The 15,862-nt window shown below is 43.5% G+C and overlaps 1 protein-coding gene across 1 annotated transcript in view; it reads right to left on the bottom strand.

The window, feature by feature from the left end:
• LOC110495776 (multidrug resistance-associated protein 4) overlaps positions 1-15,862 on the bottom strand; it is a 44,654-nt gene that overhangs the window by 13,390 nt on the left and 15,402 nt on the right. Inside the window, exons 8-13 of the mRNA XM_036952233.1 lie at positions 6,955-7,204; positions 6,734-6,841; positions 4,101-4,190; positions 1,530-1,721; positions 1,315-1,409; positions 1,125-1,211 (exon numbers count right to left, since the gene is read on the bottom strand). Of these exons, the coding sequence (XP_036808128.1) occupies positions 1,125-1,211; positions 1,315-1,409; positions 1,530-1,721; positions 4,101-4,190; positions 6,734-6,841; positions 6,955-7,204 (822 nt within the window). The remainder of the gene's footprint in view (positions 1-1,124; positions 1,212-1,314; positions 1,410-1,529; positions 1,722-4,100; positions 4,191-6,733; positions 6,842-6,954; positions 7,205-15,862) is intronic.

Here is a 15,862-nt window from a genome sequence, read left to right as displayed (position 1 = left end):
GCCCTCACCCTCCGGTCCAACAGGTCCCAGATGTGCTCAATGGGATTGAGATCCAGGCTCTTCGCTGGCCATGGCAGAACACTGACATTCCTGTCTTGCAGGAAATCACACAAAGAACGAGCAGTATTGCTGGTGGCATTGTCATGCTGGAGGGTTATGTCAGGATGAGCCTGCAGGAAGGGTACCACATGAGGGAGGAGAATGTCTTCCCTGTAACGCACAGCGTTGAGATTGCCTGCAATGACAACAAGATCAGTCCGATGATGCTGTGCCACACCGCCCCAGACAATGACGGACCCTCCACCTCCAAATCGATCCCGCTCCAGAGTACAGGCCTCGGTGTAACGCTCATTTCTTCAACGATAAATGCAAATCCGACAATCACACCTGGTGAGACAAACTGCGACTTGTCAGTGAAGAGCACTGTTTTCCAGTCCTGTTTGATCCAGTGACGGTGGATTTGTGCCCATAGGCGATGTTGTTGCTGGTGAGGACCTGCCTTACAACAGGCCTACAAGCCCTCAGTCCAGCGTCTCTCAGCCTATTGCGGACAGTCTGAGCACTGATGGAGGGATTGTGCATTCCTGGTGTAACTCGGGCAGTTGTTTCCATCCTGTACCTGTCCCGCAGGTGTGATGTTTGAGGTGCAGGTGTTGTTACACGTGGTCTGCCACTGCGAGGACGATCAGCTGTCTGTCCTGTCTCCCTGTAGCACTGTCTTAGGCGTCTCACAGTACGGACATTGCAATTTATTGCTCTGGCCACATCTACAGTCCTCATGCCTCCTTCCTTAAGGCACGTTCACGCAGATGAGCAGGGACCCTGGGCATCTTTCTTTTGGTGTTTTTCAGAGTCAGTAGAAAGGCCTCTTTAGTGTCCTAACTTGTCATAACTGTGACCTTAATCATTTCATAGTTGCACCATACCTCCCCAAATCATCTTGCTGCTCAATGTGTAAATGTATATTTTTAAACTGTAGTGGGTTGTTTTATGTTGTAAATGGGTCAAACTTTGAGCTGTTATTTTGTCTCTTGTAAAGTAATTATTTATCTCAATGGGACAAGTCCAGTAAAATAAAGGTTAAAAAAATACAACCTGTTCAGCTGAAACTGTGGTTCACTCACTGTTCAAACAGGTGTTTCCCGACCTCAGCATCCACAGCACTTAGAGGGTCGTCCAGCAGGTAGATGTCAGCATCCTGGTACACAGCCCTGAGACACAACAAGGCTTTCAGATCGAGACTGGAGGATATTCATCTATAGAATGTACCTCAACTCATTTCTACTCTGGTATGAAGTGGAGCTGTGGTCTTACCGGGCCAGGTTCACTCTAGCTTTCTGTCCCCCACTGAGGGTTGCTCCTCTGTCCCCTATCAATGTCAGGTCCCCGTCTGGCAGCAGCTCCATGTCCTAAACACAGAAGTGATAACAGAGACGACAGGGGTTAACAGTCATTGAACACAAAGCCATTACAACCACTGCAACGCTCCTAGAATAAATACCATGAGAGCTCCATTCAGTGTGTCTTACCCTCTTGAGGGCGCAGGCTCTCAGGACCTTCTCATACTTCTGAGGATGGAGCTCTTTGCCAAACAAGATGTTGCTGCGGATGGTTCCAGGGAACACCCAGGGCTGCTGGGAGGCGTAGGTCAGCTGACCTTTGACACTCAACACCCCCTTGTCACGAGGCAGCTCCCCCAGGATAGCGCTGAGCAGGGAGGACTGTGGGAGATGGGAGGGTAAACAAGTGAGCTGGCTGATATGGCTTACTACATATTTTACTATATGTACTGTGCATTAGGCCGTGGCAGTCACAAAATTTCATCAGCCGGTGATGGTCAAGCAAATAACTGCCGGTCTCACGGTAATTGACTGGTAATTAGCAAACACATTTAGCATCTCCTGGCTTCAACACATAGCCTACAGTATAAGCCACTGATGCAGACCTTTAGAACATCTACATTTTAAAAAGTCTAATAAATCCATGTAATATAGTCTAGACCCTCACAATAGATTCAATATTTATTTTAGACAGGTCTAAAGAAACATGATATGAAGAAATGTAGTCTATTTCAGAATGGCATACTCTGAGTTATCCTTATGTTATGCCATATGGCTGTGGGCTACACTAGTTCATTTAGCAGACAAGATTGGATTAGAATTCTGTTGCATTATTTTATAGTATGAAGAATCCAATTGAACAAAGCTGAATAAAATAGAAAGGATATTTTCTCCAAACGATTTGAAGGAGTGCGCACATGCGGCTATTCCGTGTTGAGTGGTTAACAAAGATAGGTACTCCTATATGCTTAATATAGAATTATTAATGTAACTTTAGTTGTTCTACAAATGTTGGACTATATGTTTTGATTTTGAATACATTGTAAGGCTGCATGATGTGACTCTGATGATTTGAAAAACATTGCATGAAAGGCATGAGCTCTGCTTTGTTTTTTTTACACAGGCTGTACACACTTCATCACTCTCATTCACAACTTGACAAGCACTTGATAATGCCTCGAATTTCCCGGCGGCATTCCCTTACATCCCGTGTGGCCGTAATGTCCCCTAAAAAAATCCATGCCTTTTGCAGCCAGTGGACACAGTGCCATTGGGCTGAATATAATAATTATAATTCCCTTCTTCCTGATTACTGTATTCTCAGAAGCACCTTTCACTCACATGGCTCTCCATCACCTGATCTGGTCTTTCTCACAGGCTACAAGTGAAGACAGACACGTCGGTGACGCAACTGCGGGCGTACTTATCCAATTCCGAGGTGCATATTAAAAGGTATTGGAAGAACTGTCCACATGTACTTTTCGTCAGCCAACAAGATGAGTAGGCCTAACGAACAGTAAAAGCACTAGCCTATGTCAGTCTACAATCCCCCATAGTACAAAAGGTGACCTATTCTGTGCGAGAAAGATATATTACCAACATAGTCTGGGACAGTTGTGGGAAGCGATAGATCCCAAATTAATACAACCACCAGCATCAATAAACCTGTTTTATGCAATGAGGCTGAAGCAACAGATCAGAACATTTAGCTTAAAATGTTGATTAACTATTTGGCTATTTCTTCACATTATGTGCGCAGCAATGCGCACACGGCAGTAGGCTATAAGCGTGAATGTTCCATTACCGGGAAAACACCATTATCAAAAGTAATGCTTTTATTATTAAGGTGCATTTTTATGGTGAAAATTCTTACCCAAACTTACGCGATGCTTATGTATATCAGTTAGGCTCTACAGCCCTTATAAAGAAAATTAATGTGTTTAATTGTAATTTTATTTGTCCACTTTAGTTGTGATACAAACCTTATCAAAACATATAGGCCTATGGGCAAGGCTACATACGGTGTACATAAGGTGTGCAACTATGATTAGAAAAAGTGATAATATATAAGTGATAGGGTAATATTGTCACCCATCAGACTATTATTGGTTTAACACTGGCTTTACATATACTAAAACTATCATCAAGGCAAAGGGTAGCTACTTTGAAGAATCTCAAATGTGTTTATTTGTTTAACACTTTTTTGGTTACTACATGATTCCATATGTTTTATTTCGTAGTTTTGATGTCTACACTATTATTCTACAATGTAAAATGAAGAAAAACCCTGGAATGAGTAGGTATGTCCAAACTTTTGACTGGTACTGTATGTGTGAAATTTTGTTTTGATTTAAAATGGACCATTATCATGCACCTATCTCAAAACAGGGGCAGGGGAAACAAATTAATGTAATCTATGCACTTAAATAGCGAATGGAGGACGCTTTTCCCGTGGTTCATTTGGTTTTCATGTGCAATTGCATAGCCTATACAAATGTTGAGCTCATGGGCTCTCATGAAGTGTTTGATTACATTTTCGATACATTTGCATTGATGTCAGAGTGATTAGAGGGACAATAGAGTGCTGAGTACCAGGCAGTTAGTAAGTTTGGTAGGCTACTAATGACCATCAGAGCTTGGAGAAGCCTAATTCCTGTGACTAAATGGTAACGTGGATATTGACTGCCTTCATGACTCGTGACCGCCGGAGTGGCGGTAATATGGTCACAGTAACAGTCCTAACTATGCATGACCTCTGACCTTTCCTGCTCCCACAGGTCCAATGACAACAACGAGTTGCTCCGATTTCACTGTGAGTGACAGGTTCTGGAGAGACGGGGCATCCAGACACTGTGGGGATAGAAGGGAGGGACATTTCATAGCAACACATGAAGTTACCACACAGGACAGGCGTCTTCTTGTTTTGTACAGTGCCTTCGGAAAGTAATCAGAACCCTTAACTTTTCCCCACATTTTGTTAGTTTTGATAGGATTGGAATTCTGAACTTTAAATGTTATTAGTCATTAGTTGTAATAGAGACCTGAGGGGTGCCAGTTTATGGCCTGTATCACTTAGTTTCCTGCCTAGCAATAAAGATGCAATGTTTGTTCAGATGTGTAAGAAGAGATTCAGCATAGGAGAACAGGTTAAATGTCAGTGCTTGTGTGAATGTCTTTGCCTAATGCAGCTGTATTGACACTCGAAAGAATAAACTTGGTTTGAGCTTTAATAGTGTCCATAGAGTTTTTACTCTGAGAATTAAAACATAACAGTTTTCTGCCTTATTCTAACATTGTTTAAATTGTTTTTTCCCCCTCATCAATCTACACACAATACCCTTTAATGACAAAGCAAAAACAGTTTTTTGGAAATGTTTGCTAGTTTATTAAAAATAAAAAAAACTGATATTACAAATTATTATTTACAATGAAGGCCTACACCAGCCAAACCCGGACGACGCTGGGCCAATTATGCGCCGCATTATGGGACTCCCAATCACGGCCGGAAGTGATACAGCCTGGATTCGAACCAGGGACAGTAGTGACAACTCTTGCACTGAGATGCAGTGCCTTAGACCACTGCACCCCTGGGCTACAAGCTTGGCACACCTGTATTTAGCGAGTTTCTCACATTCTTCTCTACAGATCCTCACTAACTTTGTCAGGTTGGATGGGGAGTGTTGCTGTTGGAGTGTTGGGAGCTATTTTCGGGTCTCTCCAGAGGTGTTCAAATCAGGTTGAAGTCCGGGCTCTGGCTGGGCCACTCAAAGACATTCAAAGACTTGTCCCGAAGCCATTCCTGCATTGTCTTGGCTGTGTGCTTAGGGTCATTGTCCTGTTGGAAGGTGAACCTTCACCCCAGTCTGAGGTCCTGAGAGCTCTGGAGCAGGTTTTCATCAAGGATCTCTCTGTACTTTGCTCTATTCACATTTGCCTCGATCCTGACGTGTCTAGTCCATGCCACTGAAAAACATCCCCACTTCATGATGCTGCCACCACCATGCTTCACCGTAAGGATGGTGCCAGGTTTCCTCCAGATGTGATGCTTGGCATTCATGCCAAAGTGTTCAATCTTGGTTTCATCAGACCAAAGAATCTTGTTCCTCATGGTCTGAGTCTTAGGTGCTTTTTGGCAAATTCCAAGTGGGCTGTCATGTGCCTTTTACTGAGGAGTGAATTCAGTCTGGCTACTCTACCATAATGGCCTGGATGGTGGAGTGCTGCAGAGATGGTTGTCCTTCTGGAAGGTTCTCCCATCTCCACAGAGGAACTCTAGAGCTCTGTCAGAGTGACCATCGGGTTCTTGATCAGCTCCCTGACCAAGGCCCTTCTCCCCCGATTGTTCAGTTTGGCCGGGTGGCCAGCTCTACGAAGAGTCTTGGTTGTTCCAAACTTCTTCCATTTAAGAATGATGGAGGCCACTGTATTCTTGGGGACCTTCAATGCTGCAGACATTTTTTGGTACCCTTCCCCAGATCTGTGCCTCGACACAATCTTGTCTTGGCACTAAACGCACAATTCCTTCAACCTCATGGCTTGGTTTTTGCTCTGACATGCACTGTCAACTGTGGGACCTTACATAGACAGGTGTGTGCCTTTCCAAATCATGTCCAATCAATTGAACCAATCAAGTTGTAAAAACATCTCAAGGATGATCAATGGAAACAGGATGGACCTGAGCTCAATTTTTTCGAGTCTCATAGCAAAGGGTCTGAATACTTATGTACTGTAAATAAGGTTTTTCTGTTTTCACTTTTTTATACATTTGCAAACATTTTTAAAAACCTGTTTTCACTTTGTCATTATGGGGTATTGTGGGTAGATTGCTGAGGATAAAAAAAAGAATAAGGCTGTAACGTAAAAAATGTGAAAAAAGTCAAGGGGTCTGAATACTTTCTGAAGGCAATGTATATCAAAATGTGGACATTTGGGCCTCCCGAGTGGCGCAGTGGTCTAAGGCCCGGGCTGTATCACAATCGGTCGTGATCGGTAGTCCCATAGGGCGGCGCACAATTAACCCAGCGTGGTCCGAGTTAGGGGAGAATTGGGGGGGGGGCGGGGGGCTTTACTTGGCTCATCTCACTCTAGCAACTCTTGTGGTGGGCCCGGGTGCCTGCAGGCTGACTCTGGTCGTCAGTTGAATGGTGTTTCCTCCGACACATTGGTGTGGTTGGCTTCCTGGTTAAGTGGGCGGGTGTTAAGAAGTACGGTTAGGCGGGTCATGTTTCGGAGGACGCACGACTCGAACTTCACCTCCCGAGCCCGTTGGGGATTGCAGCGATGAGGTGAGATCGAAATTGAGGAGAAAGATTGTAAAATACAAAAAGAAATGAATAATAAACATTTTATAAAACATGTGGACATTAAACATTTGACCCTGCCAGAATATTCACCTTGTCCCAGTAGCAAATTAAGTCCTTGATCTCAACAGAGGCGTCTTTCTTTTCCTCCAAGGTGAATCTCATGTTGGGTCTCTCAATCTCATCCAACAGAAGGAAATTCTGTGGGTCAACAGAGAGATGATTCAGCCTAACAAACCTTACTAAACTACAATAACTCATTGCACCTCGGTGAGGCACAGCAGCCATTTTGTGCCAGATGATCTATAGAGTACCTTGATCCTGTGGATACTGATGATGGTCTCGAACACCTTCTCGATGGCCAGTGGGAAGAAGAGGGTCACCGTGAGCTTGATGGCACCATATAGAGACACTGCCACAAACACCCGGCTGGCTGAGATGGTGTTCCCCAGGAGGACGTAGACGGCGAAGGTGATGAAAACAATGATCTTACTGGCCACAAAGAAGGAGGCCATGTTTAGGCCTCGCAGGAAGGAGCTAGACATGATCTTGGAGATCTCTTTCCTGAGGGAAGAATGAAAGTGAAGTCTTTCAATAATAACGCAATTAAACAAAACATTCTGTTACACATCTGTTAAATTCAATGGAGTCTTTATAAATCTTTCCTTTAATCTATAAAAGTCTAAGTCGTTGGGGGAGGTTCTACTAAGTTACAGTGCCTTGCGAAAGTATTCGGCCCCCTTGAACTTTGCGACCTTTTGCCACATTTCAGGCTTCAAACATAAAGATATAAAACTGTATTTTTTTGTGAAGAATCAACAACAAGTGGGACACAATCATGAAGTGGAACGACATTTATTGGATATTTCAAACTTTTTTAACAAATCAAAAACTGAAAAATCTCTCTGAATGATCCAATGTTGACCTAAATGACTAATGATGATAAATACAATCCACATGTGTGTAATCAAGTCTCCGTATAAATGCACCTGCACTGTGATAGTCTCAGAGGTCCGTTAAAAGCGCAGAGAGCATCATGAAGAACAAGGAACACACCAGGCAGGTCCGAGATACTGTTGTGAAGAAGTTTAAAGCCGGATTTGGATACAAAAAGATTTCCCAAGCTTTAAACATCCCAAGGAGCACTGTGCAAGCGATAATATTGAAATGGAAGGAGTATCAGACCACTGCAAATCTACCAAGACCTGGCCGTCCCTCTAAACTTTCAGCTCATACAAGGAGAAGACTGATCAGAGATGCAGCCAAGAGGCCCATGATCACTCTGGATGAACTGCAGAGATCTACAGCTGAGGTGGGAGACTCTGTCCATAGGACAACAATCAGAAATATATTGCACAAATCTGGCCTTTATGGAAGAGTGGCAAGAAGAAAGCCATTTCTTAAAGATATCCATAAAAAGTGTTGTTTAAAGTTTGCCACAAGCCACCTGGGAGACACACCAAACATGTGGAAGAAGGTGCTCTGGTCAGATGAAACCAAAATTGAACTTTTTGGCAACAATGCAAAACGTTATGTTTGGCGTAAAAGCAACACAGCTGAACACACCATCCCCACTGTCAAACATGGTGGTGGCAGCATCATGGTTTGGGCCTGCTTTTCTTCAGCAGGGACATGGAAGATGGTTAAAATTGATGGGAAGATGGATGGAGCCAAATACAGGACCATTCTGGAAGAAAACCTGATGGAGTCTGCAAAAGACCTGAGACTGGGACGGAGATTTGTCTTCCAACAAGACAATGATCCAAAACATAAAGCAAAATCTACAATGGAATGGTTCAAAAATAAACATATCCAGGTGTTAGAATGGCCAAGTCAAAGTCCAGACCTGAATCCAATCGAGAATCTGTGGAAAGAACTGAAAACTGCTGTTCACAAATGCTCTCCATCCAACCTCACTGAGCTCGAGCTGTTTTGCAAGGAAGAATGGGAAAAAATTTCAGTCTCTCGATGTGCAAAACTGATAGAGACATACCCCAAGCAACTTACAGCTGTAATCGCAGAAAAAGTGGCGCTACAAAGTATTAACTTAAGGGGGCTGAATAATTTTGCACGCCCAATTTTTCAGTTTTTGATTTGTTAAAAAAGTTTGAAATATCCAATAAATGTCGTTCCACTTCATGATTGTGTCCCACTTGTTGTTGATTCTTCACAAAAAAATACAGTTTTATATCTTTATGTTTGAAGCCTGAAATGTGGTAAAAGGTCGCAAAGTTCAAGGGGGCCGAATACTTTCGCAAGGCACTGTATTAGCAACTGGGACTGAGTAGCAGGCAGTTTATCTGGGCACCTTATTCATCCAAGCTACTCAATACTGCCCCCAGCCATAAGAAGTTTTAAAACAGTTGGAACGGTTGGAACCAAAAATCTCCAATTTGGACTCCAGACCAAAGGACAAATTTCCACCGGTCTAAATGTCCATTGATCATGTTTCTTGGCACAAGCATGTCTCTTCTTATTATTGGTGTCCTTTAGCAGTGGTTTCAAATCAAATCAAAGTTTATTTGTCACGTGCGCCAAATTCAACCGGTGTAGACCTTACAGTAAAATGCTTACTTACAGGCTCTAACCAATAGTGCAAAAAAGGTATTAGGTGAACGGTAAGTAAAGAAATAAAAACAACAGTAAAAAGACAGTGAAAACAGTAGTGAGGCTATATACAGTAGCGAGGCTACATACAGGCAGCGGTTAGTCAGGCTGATTGAGGTAGTATGTAATGTAGATATGGTTAAAGTGACTATGCATATATGATGAACAGAGAGTAGCAGTAGCGTAAAGAGTGGCGGGTGGTGGGTGGCGGGACACAATGCAGATAGCCCAGTTAGCCAATGTGCGGGACATCTGGTTGGTCGGGCCAATTGAGGTAGTATGTACATATGTACATGAATGTATAGTTAAAGTGACTGTGCATATATAATAAACAGAGAGTAGCAGCAGCGTAAAAGAGGGGTTGGGGGGGAACACAATGCAAAAAGTCCGGGCAGCCATTTGATTACCTGTTCAGGAGTCTTATGGCTTGGAGGTAAAAACTGTTGAGAAGTCTTTTTGTCCTAGACTTAGCACTCCAATACCGCTTGCCATGCGGTAGTAGAGAGAACAGTCTATGACTGGGGTGGCTGGGGTCTTTGACAATTTTTAGGGCCTTCCTCTGACACCACCTGGTGTAGAGGTCCTGGATGGCAAGCAGCTTAGCCGCAGTGATGTACTGAACTGTATGCACTACCCTCTGTAGTGCCTTGCGGTCGGAAGCCGAGCAATTGCCGTACCAGGCAGTGATGCAACCAGCTCTCTCTCGATGTTGCAGCTGCTGTAGAACCTTTTGAGGATCTCAGGACCCATGCCAAATCTTTTTAGTTTCCTGAGGGGGAATAGGCTTTGTCGTGCCCTCTTCACGACTGTCTTGTTGTGTTTGGACCATTCTAGTTTGTTGGTGATGTGGACACCAAGGAACTTGAAGCTCTCAACCTGCACCACTACAGCCCGGTCGAGGAGAATGGGGGCGTACTGGGTCCATCTTTTCCTGTAGTCCACATTCATCTCCTTAGTCTTGGTTACGTTGAGGGATAGGTTGTTATTCTGGCACCACACGGTCAGGTCTTTGACCTCCTCCCTATAGGCTGTCTCGTCGTTGTCGGTGATCAGGCCTACCACTGTTGTGTCATCTGCAAACTTAATGATGGTGTTGGAGTCATCATGCAGTTGTGGGTGAACAGGGAGTACAGGAGGGGACTGAGCACGCACCCCTGAGGGGGTGCTTTGTTGAGGATCATCGTGGCAGATGTGTTGTTACCTACCCTTGCCACCTGGAGGCGGCCGCCAGGAAGTCCAGGATCCAGTTGCAGAGGGAGGTATTTAGTCCCAGGGTCCTTAGCTTAGTGATGAGCTTTGAGGCCATTATGGTGTTGAACGCGGAGCTGTAGTCAATGAATATCTTTCTCATGTAGGTGTTCCTTTTGTCCAGGTGGGAAAGGGCAGTGTGGAGTGCAATAGAGATTGCATCCTCTGTAGATATGTTGGGGAGGTATGCAAATTGGAGTGGGTCTAGGGTTTCTGGGATAATAGTGTTGATGTGAGCCATGACCAGCCTTTCAAAGCACTTCATGGCTACAGATGTGAGTGCTATGGGGCAATAGTCATTTAGGCAGGGAGCCTTAGTGTTCTTGGGCACAGGGACTATGGTTGTCTGCTTGAAACATGGAGGTATTACAGACTCTGTCAGGGACAGGTTGAAAATGTCAGTGAAGACACCTGCCAGTTGGTCAGTGCATGCTCGGAGTACACGTCCTGGTAATCCATCTGGCCCTGCAGCCTTGTGAATGTTGACCTTTTTAAAGGTCTTACTCACATCGGCTACGGAGAGCGTGATCACACAGTTGTCCGGAACAGCTGATGCTCTCATGCATGCTTCAGTGTTGTGTGCTTCGGAGCGAGCATAGAAGTTATTTAGCTCATCTGGTAGGCTGGTGTCACTAGGTAGCTCGCGGCTGTGCTTCCCTTTGTTGTCCGTAATAGTCTGTAAGCCCTGCCACATCCGACGAGCATCGGAGCCAGTGTAGTACTATTCAATCTTAGTCCTGTATTGACGCTTTGCCTGTTTGATGGTTTGTCTGAGGGCATAACGGGATTTCTTAGTCCTGCTCCTTGAAAGCGGCAGCTCTAGCCTTTAGCTCAGTACGGATGTTGCCTGTAATCCATGGCTTCTGGTTGGGGTATGTACGTATGGTCACTGTAGGACAACGTCATCTATGCACTTATTGATGAAACAAGTCACTGATGTGGTGTACTCCTCAATGCCATCGGAAGAATCCAGCAACATATTCCAGTCTGTGCTATCAAAACAGTCCTGCAGCTTAGCATCTGCATCCTCTGACCACTTCCTTATTGAGCGAGTCACTGGTACTTCCTGCTTTAGTTTTTGCTTGTAAGCAGGGATCCCAGGAGGATAGAGTTATGGTCAGATTTGCCAAATGGAGGGCGAGGGAGAGCTTTGTACTTGTCTCTGTGTGTGGAGTAAAGGTGGTCTAGAGTTTATTTTCCTCTGGTTACACATTTAACATTCTGGTAGAAATGAGGTAAAACGGATTTAAGTTTCCCTGCATTAAAGTCCCCGGACACTAGGAGTGCCGCCTCTGGATGATCATTTTCCTGTTTGCTTATGGCCTTATACAGCTTGTTGAGTGCCGTCTTAGTGCCAGCATCGGTTTGTGGTGGTAAATAGACAGCTACAAAAAAATATATAGATAAACTCTTTTGGTAAATAGTGTGGTCTATAGCTTATTATGAGATACTCTACCTCAGGCGAGCAAAACCTAGAGACTTCCTTAATATTAGATTTTGTGCACCAGCTGTTATTTACAAATAGGCACAGACCACGTCGTCGTCGTTCAGCCACGACTCGTGAAACACAAGATATTACAGTTTTTAATGTCCTTAATTTAGTTATCCAATGATTGCACGTTGGCTAACAGGACTGATGGTGGAGGGGGATTACTCACTCGCCTACAAATTCTCAGAAGGCAGCCCGACCTCTGCCTCCCTTTTCCAACGTCTTTTCTTCATGCAAATGATGGGGATTTGGGCCCGTTCCTGAGAAAGAAGTATATCCTTCGCGTCTGACTCGTTAAAGCAAACATTTTCGTCCAGTTCGAGGTGAGTAATTGCTGTTCTGATGTCCAGAAGTTATTTTCGGTCATAAGTGATGATAGCATGTTAGAGAAAAATCACGTATTTACCTTTTTTGTTTAAAAATAGTAGTTAATAATTAATATGCTTAACAATAGTAAAGACATTTTCTTTAGTGCCAATGTTGTGCTTCTGAGAAAGGATGGTTCATCTCTTCTGCATTCACACCCTGTAGCTGGTATAGGCGTGTAGTCAAGGACATGGGATAGAGATCAACTTGAGGAACAGATAGACCTGTATTGTTTCAATTTCTCTTTGCTTCTGAGTAACCTGGTCACACCACATAAGACAAAGAGTCTCAGAGAAGTGACCACAGTTCTTCCGCTCATCCTGTTATTTTACTATCTTCCAAGGACACAGCTGTGGGAAGACAGAAGAGAACGGAGGCTAACTTGGTAGAGAAGTGAGTAAACGGAACTGCCTTTATCACTTGTTTGTCCACTATGACCCGATACACCTGGCCACAATAAGAGAACAAGGTAGCTTATGATGTCCTGATCCGCCAGGGAGGGGTGGAACCAACCATGACTAAACAGTTTTGTGCTTCTATAAAAAACCCATTGCCTCTCTGTATTATTCGAGCTCTCACTCCATTCACTCTGTGTGCATGTAGTGACCTTGCTCCCTTATTAATAAGTGAATTCAGATTTTGATTAAGTATAGCTCTGACTTGTGTGATAAGTATGCCTCTCCTCACTTAATAATACAGAAATAACCACCACAAGCAGCAACATTATGTTTAAAATAAGTTCCAAAATAAATAAGGCGAAAAAAACAAACAAAATAGCACAGTTGGCTAGGAGCCCGTAAAACGGCAGCCATCCCCTCCGGCGCCATTCCTTCCAGTGGGGCTTATAGGGGTTGTAGTGCAAAATAGTCTCATCTTTCCATGGAGTGGTCATATTAGTTAGCAGGCCCAACAGTTCAGACGCTTCAGACATTTTCATGAGAAGACAGATTTTTGGGATGTCTAATGGTCTGACAAACAGCGCTATACCTCTGCCACTTTCCACCGCAGAAGGGCGAAATAGGCCCTTTTGCAAAAAAGACCTAACTAGCTAAAAGACCAAGTCAACCGTTTCCTTTAAAATTGCTGTTCATTTTTTCTAATCGTGTTTGTCCATTTCCCCATGTAAAAAAAACAGTTATCTATAGCTTAAACTGATAGATTTTAATGGGGATTTTTTTTATGTTCATTAGACTGACGCATGGATGCATAAATAGATTCTAACAAAGGTTTTTCACAGATTGTCATGCATTGTCATGTTGTGTCTTGTTTCTGTCCTTTCCCTTCACCCTGTCTCCCTCTGCTGGTCGTTATTAGGTTACCGTTTCTCCCCCTCTTTCCCCCAGCTGTTCCTTGTCTCCTCCTAACTACCTCGTCACCCCTTTTCCCACCTGTTCCCTTTTTTCCCTCTGATTAGTCCTCTATATCTCTCTCTGTTTTTGTTCCTGTCTTTGTCGGATTCTAGTTTGTGTTACTCATGCCTGAACCAGACTATCGTCGTGTTTGCTGCAACCTTGTCCTGTCCTGTCGGAATCTGCCTGTTCATCTAACCTTGTCCTGTCCTGTCGGAATCTGCCTGTCCATCTGAGCCTACGTGTGTTTCGTCATTAAAGAAACTCTGTTTGTTAATTCGCTTTTGGGTCCTCATTCACGCACCGTAACACAGATAAAGAAAAATGGAAGAAGATCTACAGAATGACTATTACAGCTTTTGTGCACTTTGCTGCAGCCAGGAATATGGGAGGTAGAATGTTTTGGGAATGGGAATCCCACAAACGCCCCAGACATTCCACTAAAAGCTCCCATAGAATGTAACATTCAGAGACAAAAACATGCAACTTCTCCTCATGTTGAGGCCAAAGAGAAGCAGAAAGAAGACTACAGCCAGGTCTCGTGGCTGGATAGTGTTGGCTGTTCATGGTGAGAGGGATCAGGGGACCAGACCTGTGATGTAACTGAAAGCTGTTTGTTGGCAGCTGGTGAAGTTAATGTGACTTTGCTCCCTCTGTGAGGCCCTGCTAGGGGTGCCTGGCCCTCAGCCAAATACTATAAACCACACACGCATGTGCCTTCAGAAAGTATTCATACCACTTGACTTGACTCCACATTTTGTTGCGTTACAGCCTGAATACAAAATGGATTACAGTGATTTTATTTCTCACCCATAATATAGCCAATAGCCCACAATGACAAAGTGAAAACATGTTTTTAGAATTTTTAGCTAATTTATTGAAAATAAAATACAGAAATATCTAATTTACATAAGTAAATACTTTGTAGAAGCACCGTTGGCAGCAATTACAGCTGTGAGTCTTTCTGAGTAAGTCTCTAAGAGCATTCCCCACCTGGATTTTGCAACTTTTCCTATTATTCTTACAATTTTTTTTCAAAATCTTTCAAATTTGTTGTTGATCACTGCAAGGCAACCATTTTTAGGTAGGTTTAATTCCAAACAGGTCACTGTCTTATTGGTAAGCAACTCCAGTGTAGATTTGGCCTTTGGTGTTTTGGTGTTTTAGGTTACTGTCTTGCTGAAAGGTAATTCATCTCCCAGTGTTTGGTGGAAAGCAGACTGAACGCGGTTTTCCTCTAGGATTTTGCTTGTGCTTAGCTCCATTCCATTTATTTTTTACCCTGAAAAACTTCCCAGTCCTTAATGATTAGAAGCATAACCATAACATGATGCAGCCATCACTATGCTTGAAAATACAGAGAGTGGTACTCAGTAACGTGTTGTATTAGATTTACAGCAACAGTCTTCGACAACTCATCCACATCGTCTCTGTAATTTACACCGTCATGCTTTGCCTTCATGGCAATCGTGTAGGCTACCTCAGGTATTTCTGTGTGGGAATTGTTGCTCATTTCAATCAAATAATTTCACTATCCATGGCATATTTTGGAATTCTAATTCAACAAGTGGAATTATTTGTGGAAATCGATGCAAAGGGTGGACCCCGAATACTCGGACGGATCATCATTGTCCACTGTATTTCAATTTGCAGGGATAGCTACAGGCTACTTGCCCAGCCGACGCTTGTCACTGAAGTATCACTGTAGCCTACTTTTGTTTCTCATCACATGGTCTGGTGCACTATTGCATTCATTTGGTGGATTTTTTTTTTAATGTAAAACTATGTTTTCATTGTGATTTATCATGGGGTGCTGCAGCACCCTCAGCACCCCTAGTTCCCACAGCTATGACTGGCTGGCTATAAGATCTGGATGGATCATTGTAAATGCACGTTTACTAAAATCTCCCTTAGCCCAGGGCTAAGGTGCAATATGAACGTGCCAAATATGTTGTCTTGTGTCAAACTTTATTTTTCGGGAAGTACACAGAGATATATCCTCCGCATGGACAAGGTCTCATTGGCTATATGCTGCTGGTAGTGGCTCGCAAGTATAATCCATGCTTAGCCTATTATCTGACGATATTCATTGTTACTCATTGTCACTTCATTAAGTTCTGCACGCAATGCAGAGTCATTATAGCGTAGTCTTCTTTGTAGCAG

Source organism: Oncorhynchus mykiss, chromosome 18, assembly GCF_013265735.2.
Source record: "Oncorhynchus mykiss isolate Arlee chromosome 18, USDA_OmykA_1.1, whole genome shotgun sequence".
Taxonomy (NCBI): domain Eukaryota; kingdom Metazoa; phylum Chordata; class Actinopteri; order Salmoniformes; family Salmonidae; genus Oncorhynchus; species Oncorhynchus mykiss.
Note: the sequence above shows the minus strand (reverse complement) of the source record. Positions and strands in the feature narration are given on the sequence as shown.